This window comes from Ovis aries, chromosome 1 (genome assembly GCF_016772045.2).
Source record: "Ovis aries strain OAR_USU_Benz2616 breed Rambouillet chromosome 1, ARS-UI_Ramb_v3.0, whole genome shotgun sequence".
NCBI lineage: Eukaryota > Metazoa > Chordata > Mammalia > Artiodactyla > Bovidae > Ovis > Ovis aries.
Window position 1 is genome coordinate 25,885,412 of NC_056054.1, and position 12,666 is coordinate 25,898,077.

The following is a 12,666-nucleotide window of genomic DNA, read 5'->3' on the forward strand; positions in this document are numbered from 1 at the left end:
CAGTATGCTGTTATGATTGTTTGATTTCCTATTGTACTTAATCAGTGTATCATTAAAACTAATACAGCAACTGAATCCAATGACGTACACTTGTCAAAAACAAAAAACCCACACACACGAAGAAAACAAACCTCCTTCCCCCAAAACCTGGCCAGCAACTAGTTTTTAAACTGACAGGTTCTAGGTACTAGCAAACACATTTGCACAGCTAGAGAGAGACACTTAACTAAGAAGCATTTCAAACATGATTTCAAGGTAAAAGCATCAAAAATAAACCTAAGCTTACTCAGAGATATAGACAACAGGAAAAGAGGGTACTTTTGTTTCACTGCTGCAGTCAATTACCACTAGTGGCTCACTTTCTTTTTTTTCATCCTCTATGCTTCCAGAGAGTATTTCTCAAAATTTAGTGGCCACCAGAAACACCTGGAGGGTTTGTTAAAACACAGGTTTTTCAACCCAACCCCAGTGACTCTTATTCAATTAGTCTGAGGTTAACGCCTGAGAATTTGCAATTCTAGTAAGTTAACTGGTGACACTGATGTTATTTATGGGAGACCATACTTTGAGAATCAGTATTTTAGGAGTTTCCTAAGGAGTTCTGGTTGCTCATTGGTTTACTCAATCAGCTGAACTGCCAACATCTAGTAACAGCAATCTAGGATGAAAATATCAGGTGTTTTTTATGTCTTCCAAGTCATACATGCTTCCCTCATCAATTTAGTTCAATAAATCATTTACTGAAAAGTTTCTTGCCACCAGACACTGTACTAGGCATTACAAATACATAAGTAAAGGGATCTTTCATTTTAACAATCCAACAAGAGCAAACAAGTGAAACATAAATTTCAATGCAATGTGAACAAGTTGAGAGAGATTCTTAATTCTCTAAGTCCCAAAAACTGTTCATATAATGAGGATACAACAAATAATACTGACAAAAATTCACGACTTTCAGTCTAAGAACTTACCTAACAGAAAAGTTTAAGAATGTAAAAATGAATAAATAGGAAGACAGAATATAAGGTAAAAGAGTCATGAGTATCTCTCTCCAAGGAGGAAGGAAGGAAAAGGGGGAAATTACAGTGCAGAAACTTTGCAAACACAGCCTTAACCAAGTGATGAAGGTTAATATTACCAGTGATGGCATGTGGACATCATGTACCCCGTGCCCTACTTGCCAATAAAAGTGATGAGAGAGGTATTCTACATCTGTGGTATTCTTTTCAAAAACTCATACCCTCCAGTTAATTATGAGAAAAACACTTATTTCTAGATTGGAAGACATTCCACAAGATACCTAGCTAGTACTCCTAGATAACGTTAAAAGTTATAGGAAAAAAAGGAAACACTGAGAAACTATCAAAGACCAGAGAGACTGAGAATACATGGCAATTAAATGTAGTGTGGCAGCCTAGACGGAATCCAAGGACTGAAAGGAAACACTGCTGCTGCTGCTGCTGCTAAGTCACTTCAGTCGTGTCTGACTCTGTGCAACCCCACAGACGGCAGCCCACCAGGCTCCCCCGTCCCTGGGATTCTCCAGGCAAGAACACTGGAGTGGGTTGCCATTTCCTTCTCCAATGCAGGAAAGTGAAAAGTGAAAGTGAAGTCACTTAGTCGTGTCCGAGTCGTGTCCGACTCTTCGCGACCCCATGGACTGTAGCCTACCAGGCTCCTCTGTCCATGGGATTTTCCAGGCAAGAGTACTGGAGTGGGGTGCCATCGCCTTCTCCGAAAGGAAGCACTGGTGAATTGCAAACAAGGTCTAGAGTTCAATTAACAGTAATGTACCAATGTTGTTTTTAGTTTTGACATAAGTACCATGACAATATAATATGTTAATATTGTAAGAGAAGTGGGGTGAGGGGTATTGAAGAAGTCTCTGTATTTTATCTACAACTTTTCCAAAATTTAAAGCTATTCTAAAATTTAATAAACATAAAAACAAATCAAAATCAGCATGATCTAGAAGGCCCAGGTTCAGCTCTCGCTCTGTCACTAACCGATCTGTGCTTAAAAGAGCTAATGTACAGGATCTTGTTCAACTCTAAAATCTATGATAAAAGCATAAGCTCATTTACCAAATATTAAATTATTAAATTTAAGAGTCTTCACTTTAAAAACCGTGGTTTCAGACTCAATAAAACAAAGAAATAGGACTGCACACTGATAGAACTCATTCCAACAAAAGGAACAATAGACTTTAACATAATTATTAGTCATTTCCCAATATCATAATTTTTTATTTAGTTTTGGTTGCGCTGGGTCTTTTGCAGCACATGGGTTCAGTAAGTGCAGCATGTAGAGCCCATGGACTTCAGGATCTGTGGCGCACAGGCTCAGTGGTTGCAGCTCATGGGTGCTAGAGTGTGGACTCAGTAGCAAGACCCAAGCTGGGGCACCTAGATTTAGTTACTCTGCAACAGGTGGAATCTTCTTAGACAAGGGATCAAACCCATGTTGTCCCCTGTATTGGCAGGCAGGTTCTTATTCTCTGTATCACGAGGGAAGCCCCCACAATTTTATATATTATGGTATTTTGAGTTTTCAAATAGATACCAGAGGAAAATTTGACTCTTTCATAAAATGTCCCCTTAATGCCCTATCAGACATTCTCCTCAGCTAAGTAAATCAGAAGTAAAACTCAGGAAGATGTACTTCCAATATCCTTATACTCTAGTCATATAATTCATTCATGAGCAAACAGAATACTGGTAATAGTCACTGACATTTAAAAAATCTGCATTCAAGGATGTAGAAATTATTTTTTGCCATCTTATTTTTGTGTGTATACATACACACATGACTGCAGTCACCATCCGCAGTTATTCTGCAGCCTGGCACTGCAGCCATGAAATGAAGAGACACTTGCTCCATGGAAGAAAAGCTATGATAAACTTGGACAGTGTATTGAAAGGCAAAGACATCACCTTGCAGACAAAGGTCCATATAGTCAAAGCTGTAATTTTTCTAGTAGTCAGCTATGGATGTGAGAGTTGGCCCATAAAAATGGCGAGGCACTGAAGAATTGATGCTTTCGAATTGCGGTACTGGAGAAGACTCTTAAGAGTCTCTTGGACTACAAGGAGATCAAACCAGTCAATCCTAAAGAAAATCAAGCCTGAATAGTCATTAGAGGGACTGGTGAGTGCTGGAGCTGAAGTTCCAATACTCTGGCCACTTGATGTGAAGAGGTGACTCATTAGAAAAGATCCTGCTGCTGGGAAAGATTAAAGGCAAAAGGAGAAGGCAGCAGTAGAGGATGAGATGGCCAGACAGCATCACCAACTCAACAGAAATCAATCTGAACAAACTCTGGGAGATAGTGAAGGACAGGGAAGCCTGGTGTGCTGTAGTTCATGGGGTTGCAAAGGGTCAGACACGATTTAGCAACTGAACAACAATAACAATATGTACATAACCATCTCAAAAGTCATTTTATGAACTACAGAAATGATCCCTGAAAGTAGTTTCCAAAGTCATTTTAATTGTGGCCAGAACCCAAGGCATGCCAAGGCCTAACCTTTACAAATTTAGTTAAAAGAAAAAAAGAAAAACTCCACCAAGATACTCTAGATTCTGGATTTTTAACTAAAGCACTAGATTTCAGAGAATATGAAAAGCATTTACCTTTGCAAAGAAATAAGTACTGTTGACTAAAAGTTCACATACAACAGAAGTTGTAAAAGTTAGAATATCTCACTATCTTCAACTTTATTTATTCTAATTAAAAAAGTAAACCAACCCAAAAATCCCACCTATGCTATAAAAGGAAAGAAAGAATTTGGCTTGGTTACGAATTTTAAAGATTAAGTCTTGAACATAAAGATGCAGGTTCAACCAAATTTTGGTTCATTAATGAAATAAGAAGCTATTGTTTTCAAAAATCCATATTGTAATTCAACAAACCAAATTAGAATTTCTTATGAACTTCATTTTTATTTATTCCCATTCAAAAAATAAACACACACTTTGGCTCTGGGACAATTGCCTGCATGTGGCCACATATGCAGGAGAAAAGCACTCCAGTCTGCACCCTTACATCTGAGTAGACGCAGTGCAGACTTTTATCTGGGATGGTTTTTTCTTAAATAGCACTACAGAGCCTTCCTTTTCAGAACACTCTCACGTGGTTTACTCTCTACTTTCTCAGAGTTTGCCAAAGATGGCTGTATCTAGGTTGCATTAGGAAGACTTGATAACAGGGCTCTCAGGACCTCTGTGCTCGGTTCCTGCTAGAGTGCCCAGTTCGGAAGAGAAGACAAGATGTTGGAATAGAAGACCTTGAGCTTACTCCTCCAGAGGAACATCAACATGACAACTAACCACTGAACAATCATCAATAAAAAAGACTGGAACATACAAAAAAAAAAAATTCTACATCCAAAGACAAAAAGGAAATCACAATAAGACAGTAGGAGGGGCACATCTACTATATAACCAAATCCCACACCTCTGGATGGGAGACTCACAAACTGAATATAATCATATAGTAGAAGATCTCCCAAGGAGAGAGAGCTCTGAGCCCCACATCAGGCTCCCTGGTCTGGGGGTCTGGCATCAGTAGGAGGAGTCCCCAGAGCCCTTGGCTTGGAAGGTCAGCGAGTCTTACTCTACAGGACTGGGGGAAACAGAGACTACACTCTTGGAGGGTGCACCCAAGGTCTCATGTGCACTAGGAACCAAGGAAAAGCAGTAAATTCATAGAAGCCTAGGCCAGACCTACCTGTTGGTCATGGAGGGTCTCCCACCAAAGTAGGGGGTGGGTGTGGCTCTCTCTTAGAACACAAAAGCTAATGACAAATATATCCAGAAGATATCTTGCTTGGGACATTAGTACCAAGACCTGACCAAGCCAATAGCCTGTAGGCTCCAGTGTTGGGATGCCTCAGGCCAAACAACGAACAGGGCAGGAACACAGTCCCATCCATCAAAAGATAGGCAGCCTAAAGACTTCCTGAGACCACAACCACCTCTAGACACACTCCTTGACATGGCACTGTACACCAAAGAGCCAAGATCCAATTCCACCCATCAGTGGGCAGAAACCTGCCCCTAACCACTAGGAAGCTAGACCAGCCTCACCCAACAGGGGTCAAACACCAGAAGCAAGATATATACAGTGCCACAGCCTATACAACTGAGTCTGCAAACACAGGTCAGAACCTACCCTGGGACCAACTGGTTCCTGGCCACTGTGATGAGAGGGGAGTATACGGCTGGTACACAGAGGACATCCTCTACAGAAGGCCACTTCTCCAATATCGAGAAATATAACTAACTTTCCACATACATAAAAACACAAATAGAACTTTAGACAAAAGGAGATGGCAGAGGATTATGTTCCAGACAAAGGAACAAGATAAAACCCCATAAAAACAACTAAGTGACATGGAGATAGGCAATCTACCCAAGAAAGAGTTCAGAGTAATGATCACAAAGATGATCCAAGAACCTGGGAAAAGAATTCAAGCATAAAGCAAGAAGTTACAATAAGTTTTTAACAAGTAGTTAGAAAAAATAAAGAACCAAAGATAGTTGAAGAATACAATAACTGAAATAAAAAATAAACTAGAAGGAATCAATATAAGAATAAATGAGGCAGAAGAATGGATAAGGGAGCTGAAAGAGTACTGGAAATCACTGCCGTGGAACAGAGTAAAGAAAAAAGACTGAAAAGAAACGAGGACAGTTTAAGAAACCTCTGGGACAATGTCAATCACAGCAACATTGCATTATAGGGATCCCAGAAGGAGAAGAGAGAGAAATGGCCTGAGAAGATAATACTTACAGAGGTGACAGCTGAAAACTCCCCTAACATGGGAAAGGAAGCAGTCACTCAAGTCCAGGAAGCACAGAGAGTACCATACAGCATCAACCCAAGGAGGAACATGCTGAGACATAGTAATCAAACTGACAAAAATTAAAGAGAAAGAAAAAATATTAAAACTAACAAGTGAAAAGCAACAAATGACATACAAGGATATCTCCATAAAGTTATCAGCTGAGTTTTCAGCAGAAACTTTACAGACAGAAGAGAGTGGCATGATACATTTAAAGGGAAAAGGGAAAAGCCTACAACCAAGAGTACTCTGCTCAGCAAGGCTCTTGTTCAGATTTGATGGAGAAATCAAAAGCTTTACAGATAAGCAAAAGCAAAAAAGAATTTAGTACCACCAAACCAGCATTATGACAAATGCTAAAGGAACTTCTCTAGGTGGAAAAGAAAAGGCCACAATGAGAAACAAGAAAATTATGAAATGGGAAAGCTCACTGGTAAAGGCAAACCTAGAGTAAAGGTGGGAAATCATCCACACACAAATATGGTATCTAAACCAAAAATCATGATGAGAGTACAAAAGCAAGGTATCTGAAATGCATTTGAACTAAAGAGATCAGCAACTTAAAACAATCATGGAAATATATATAGACTGCTATATCAAAACCTTCTGGGAACTGCAAACCAAAAAATCTATAATTCATATATACACAAACAAAAAAAAAGGAATCCAAACACAACACTAAAGAAAGTCATCAAATCACAAGTGAACAAAAGAGAAAAGGAAGAAAAAAGACCTACAAAGACAAATTCAAAACAATTAACAGAAACAGCAATAAGAACATACATAGCAATAATTACCTTAAATGAAAATAGATTAAATGCTCCATCCAAAAGACAAAGACTAACTGAATGGATACAAAAACAAGACCCATATATATGCTGTCTACAAGAGATTCGTTCAGATCTTGAGACACATACAGACTGAAAGTGAGAAAATGAAAAAAGGTATTCCATGCAAATGGGTATCAGAAGAAAGCTGCAGTACCAATACCTAAATCAGATAAAACAGACTTTAAAATAAAGACTGTTATAAGAGACAACAAAGGACACTATGTAATGATCAAGGGATCAAGAAGATACAACAACTGTAAATATAAATGCACTCAACATAGGAGCATGTCAATATATACAGTAAATGTTAACAGACATAAAGGACAAATTGACAGTAACACAGTAATGGTAGGAAATTTTAACACCCTACTTACATCAATGGACAGATCATCCAGACAAAAATAAATAAGGAACACAGGCCTTAAATGGCCCATTAGACCAGATGAAACTAACAGTAATACAGCATTTCATCTGAAAGCAGCAAAATACACCTTCTTTTCAAGTGCACATGGAACATTCTCCAGGATAGAACACATGCTGAGACATAAAGTAAGCCTCAGTAAATTTAAGAAAATTGCAATTGTATCAAGTATGTTTTCCAACCACAATGCTATGAGATTAGAAATCAACTAAGAGAAAACTGCAAAAACCACAAACACATGGAAGCTAAACAGTGTTACTAAACAACCAATGGGTCACTGAAGAAATCAAAAAGGAAATAAAGTATCTAGAGACAAATGAAAATGAAAACATGACAAGCTAAAATCTATCAAATGCAGCAAATGCAGTTCTACGAAGGAAGTCTATAGCAACACAAGCTTACCTCAAGAAACAAGAAAAATCTCAAATAAACAACCTAATGTTACACCTAAAGCAACTAGAGAAATAAGAACAAACAAAACCCAAAGTTAGTAAGAGGAGAGAAATCATAAAGATCAAAGCAGAAATAAATGAAAGAGACTTGCTGCTGCTAAGTCGCTTCAGTCGTGTCGGACTCTGTGCGACCCCATAGATGGCAGCCCACCAGGTTCCCCAGTCCCTGGGATTCTCCAGGCAAGAACATTGGAGTGGGTTGCCACTTCCTTCTCCAATGCATGAAAGTGAAAACTGAAAGTGAAGTCGCTCAGTCGTACCCAACTCTTAGTGACCCCAAGGACTGCAGTCCACCAGGCTCCCCCGTCCCTGGGATTTTCCAGGCAAGAACACTGGAATGGGGTGCCATTTCCTTCTCCAGTGCATGAAAGGGAAAAGAGAAAGGAAAGTTGCTTAGTCACATCTGACTCTTCACTACCCCATGGACTGCAGCAAGACTACCACAAGCAACTATATGGCAATAAAATGTACAACCTCGAAGAAATGGACAAATTACTAGAAAAATACAATCTCTCAAGACTAAACCAGGGAGAAATAGAAAATATGAATAGACCAATTCTAAGTACTGAACTTGAATCTGTGATTTTAAAACTCTCAACAAACAAAAATTCAGGATCAGATAGCTTTACAGGTTCTACCTGTAAATTCTACCAACAATTCAGAAGAGAGTAATACCAATCCTTCTTAAACTATTCAAAGAAATTGCAAAGGAAGGAACACATCTAAACTTATTCTATGAGGCCACCATCACCCTGACACCAAAATCAGATGCTGTATGCTTAGCTGCTCAGTTGTGTCCAACTCTTTGTGACCCCATGGACTGTAACCTGCCAGGCTCCTCAGTCCATGGCAATTCTCCAGGCAATACTGGAGTGGGTTACCAAGCCCTCCCCCAGGGCACCTTACCAACCCAGGGATCAAACCCAGGTCTCCAGCATTGCAGGTGGATTCTTTAGCATCTGAGCCACCAGGGAAGCCCAAAACCAGATAAAGATACCACACAAAAAAAATTAAAAACGTATGATCAACTCATAGATGCCAAAATAGCTCTTGACAAAATTCAACATTTATAATAAAACCTATCCAAAAAGTGGGCATAGCAGGAACCTACCTCAACATAATAAAGGCCATATAGGACAAATTCACAGGTAACATAACAGTAAAATGCTGAAAGCATTTCCTCTAAAATCAGGAACAAGACTAGGATATCCACTCTCATCACTTTTATTCAATATAGCAATAAGAAAAAGAAATAAAAGGAATTCAAATTGGAAAAGAAATAAAACTGTCATTGTTTGCAGATGACATGATACTATACATAGAAAATCCTAAAGACACTACCAGAAAAGATGGCTCTTTTTAAAAGATTAATAGGTTACACAAAAATTCAGTTAAACAAAAAACAAGAAGCAAAAATAAGTAAGACCTGGAAAGAGAAAGACACCCAAACACAAACCCAGAAGAGAATAAAGAATAGTGCAATTCTGTGGCAAATTTGAAAGTCAAAGAAACAACAATTTCTTAGCAAAACAAAGAGAGAAAATTTGAAAAGACTAATTTCCACATAAGACATTAAAGGGGGATTAGAGATTTATCATTCATGAGTTCACCACAGAATTTCATGCAACCCTTAAGGAAGACATGAAAACAGTTCTCTGAAGAAGTAACTATCCATTTACTAAGGATAATATATCTTCAGATAAGATATCTAAACTTTCTCTGCTTCCATATATGAGGTGAAACTGTTGTATTATTCATGTTTTCCTTTAATGAAACAAATGTGAAAATTTGGGAGTATATTTGAAATAAAGACATTTCACAGCAGAAGTAGGCACTAAGATGCCTGGTCAAGTTGAGATTCAAAAGATTATACTCAGCATCTTTACAGTGCATTATCCAAAGCATGTATTCTTACGTAGCTTAAAGTCAAATAAAATGAAGAGGGCAAAAACATTCACTCTCCATTATCCATTTGCTGAATAATATTTATTGACTATAAATTCTAGGTAAAAATCATACCATTAATTTTAAGAGAAATGTAGTTTTCCTCTAAAGATAAACAAAAATGGGAAATTTTCACTTGAGAAAACCATTAAGATATTTAAAATTTCAAAAGCATTAGGTTACTTACAACGGCAAACTCATCTCTGTCAAGCATTCCATCATGGTCAATATCACTCAATTCCCAAACCTTAAAAAGAAAAAAACCGGTTAAGATTAACATCATTTCATTTCATGTGCTAATTGTATATATCAAATATATATTTGGAGGAAAAAGTTTTTCCTAAACATTATAAAATCTATTTTTCTGAGAAATTTCAATTATGCCAAGCATCTTATTACATCACTAATAGAATTTCTGTAAAAAAAATGTTAATAATAATTCTTAATATCAAGTAGTTTTAAACAGAAATCACTTTGCAAATTTTTAAAGAAAATGTTTTGCTCCTCTCAACTAAGAAAACAATTATGTAACACAGTACTTTAAACAACTTTTTGATGCTTGAACTGTGGTGTTGGAGAAGACTCTTGCGAATCCTTTGGACTGCAAGGACATCAAACCAGTCAATCCTAAAGGAACTCAGTCCTCAATATTCATCGAAAGGACTGATGCTAAAGTTGAAGCTCTAATACTTTGGCCACCTGATGCAAAGAGCTGACTCACTGGAAAAGACCCTGATGCCGGGAAAGACTGAGGGCAGGAGGAGAAGGGGACGACAGACATGAGATGGTTGGATGGCATCACCAATTCAATGGACATGAATTTGAGCAAGCTCAGAAGATGGTCAAGGACAGGAAAGCCTGGTGTGCTACACTCCATGGGGGTCACAAAGAGCTGGACAAAACTGAGCCACTGAACAACAACTTTAAACAACTACATTTTTTGAAAAACATCACCTCAGTTACTTCATGCAACAACTTCATGTGGTACTATAAAACCTATTTTAGACCCGAACCCGAGACTACATGACTTATCTAGGATCATGTAACTATTATTAAGTAACAGAATCAGTCTTCAATCTGAAGACTTCCAACCAAGTCCATTATTGTTTTCCCTATAACACAGAACTGCTAATTAACTGAAATACATATTCAATGAACACTGTATTATTAATCATTAGCCAACTAATGTCCAGAACATACAGAGAATAAACCTTAAAGAAAGAAAGAAAGAAAGAAAGTGAAGTCGCTCAGTCATGTCTGACTCTTTGCGACCCCATGGACCGTAGCCTAATCAAAGCTACGGTTTTTCCAGTAGTCATATATGGATGTGAGAGTTGGACTATAAAGAAAGCTGAGCACCAAAGAATTGATGCTTTTGAACTGTGGTGTTGGAGAAGACTCTTGAGAGTCCCTTGGACTGCAAGGAGATCCAACCAGTCCATCCTAAAGGAGATCAGTCCTGGGTGTTCATTGGAAGGACTGATGCTGAAGCTGAAACTCCAATACTTTGGCCACCTCATGGGAAGAGTTGAATCATTGAAAAAGAAAAGACTCTGATGCTGGGAGGGATTAGGGGCAGGAGGAGAAGGGGATGACAGAGGATGAGATGGCTGCATGGCATCACCGACTCAATGGACGTGAGTCTGAGTGAACTCCGGGAGTTGGTGATGGACAGGGAGGCCTGGCATGCTGTGATTCATGGGGTCGCAAAGAGTCGGACACGACTGAATGACTGAACTGAACTGATAAAGGTCTTAATAACGTCAAAGAATTAGTCTTGCAAATATCTAGGAAAGAAATCTAGAAACCCAAGAAGAGAGTAGAATTTATGATTTCAGAGATGAAACTATTCCTTTAACCAGGCCCCAGGATACAGCCGTGGAGTAGAGGGAGATGCAGAATACTGATGGACTCTGGAAATTAAATCAAGGAACTGGGAGGTCAGAGCTTACAACCCAAAGACAAAAGGCCTCACCTAGAGGATTATGACAGCTAATTTCAAACACTCATATTTTAGAGGGAATAACCAAAGAAAGAAAGAAACTGGCAAAGTGAGAGCACAAAAAATTCTGTAACACCACAACTTCAAAATAGGATCTATGTACTCTTTAACAGTGAGCTAAACTGTTCTGGTTTAAAGTAAAATTAAAATACATACAAGTTACACTTAGAATTTAATATCTTACTCTTCCAAGAATATCCACAGGTAACTTAGAGTTGAGCAACACTGGTTTCACTTTATCACCAGACAGAAATCCATTCACTGGGCATAAACTATCAAAAATTGCATCATATTTGGCCTTATCTTCAGGCTATAATATAAAAAAAGATCACAAGTTAAATAATGGGGAAAGGAACATAACTGCAGTTATAAACATTAAGTCCTCAAAGACTAGGCAACATTTTTAAAATGATCATTTAAAAAACATATTTCACTTTCATCCAAATATATTGTAGTAAATAGTAATTTAAAAGTTATTCCACTCAAAAGGTTAGAATCCTCTCCACTCCTTTTGTAACTGAAACATCATCTTTGTCTTTTCTACTGTTAAGTTAAAATCAGGGATTTTAAAATCAAAAGATTTCAGGGATCAAAGGACTTTGAGAAGAAGAGCATCTAGTCTAACCCTCTCAAACAGACCCAAAGCAAAGCAATAACTTCTGTAAGAACCAACAGCTGTTAGTGATATTCTGTGACATTCTAAATATGACATTAATTACATTTCAAACTCAATTTATTTTTATTTTAAAAAGAAATACTTGCCAAAGAAATAAACATCATTTCCCTCATTTTTTCCAAAGCAAGATATCTTTTTCCTATCAATAATAAGGTATTTCCTAAAATCCCTGTAAATTATCTGTATAACATAAAAACTATCATTCATGATTTGCCAAGTCAAGACCAGATCCTTACACAACAGCACACAAGGCATACAAACCAAAATGGTTTTCTGACAATACTATACATTTATTACAGATTATTTGATCTGCTATATTCTATTTTAAAATTACAATTTTTAAAACCTGATAAGATAGCTATAACCATTTTGGTGCTTCTAAATAACTATAAGGCAAAATACCCATTTCAGAAAAAGATTTCATAAAGAATTGTTTGTTTGAGTCATAAAGAGAATATTTAGTTAGGCAGAACTTTTCAAATAAGAAATAATACC

The 12,666-nt window shown here is 37.6% G+C and overlaps 1 protein-coding gene across 9 annotated transcripts in view; it reads right to left on the bottom strand.

Moving 5' to 3' along the window:
• Positions 1 to 12,666, bottom strand: part of EPS15 (epidermal growth factor receptor pathway substrate 15) — a 148,158-nt gene that overhangs the window by 94,181 nt on the left and 41,311 nt on the right. For all 9 annotated transcript variants that reach the window (XM_060408937.1, XM_042247911.2, XM_060408930.1 and 6 more), the window contains exons 7-8: positions 11,680 to 11,805; positions 9,681 to 9,740 (exon numbers count right to left, since the gene is read on the bottom strand). In XM_060408937.1, the coding sequence (XP_060264920.1) occupies positions 9,681 to 9,740; positions 11,680 to 11,805 (186 nt within the window). The remainder of the gene's footprint in view (positions 1 to 9,680; positions 9,741 to 11,679; positions 11,806 to 12,666) is intronic.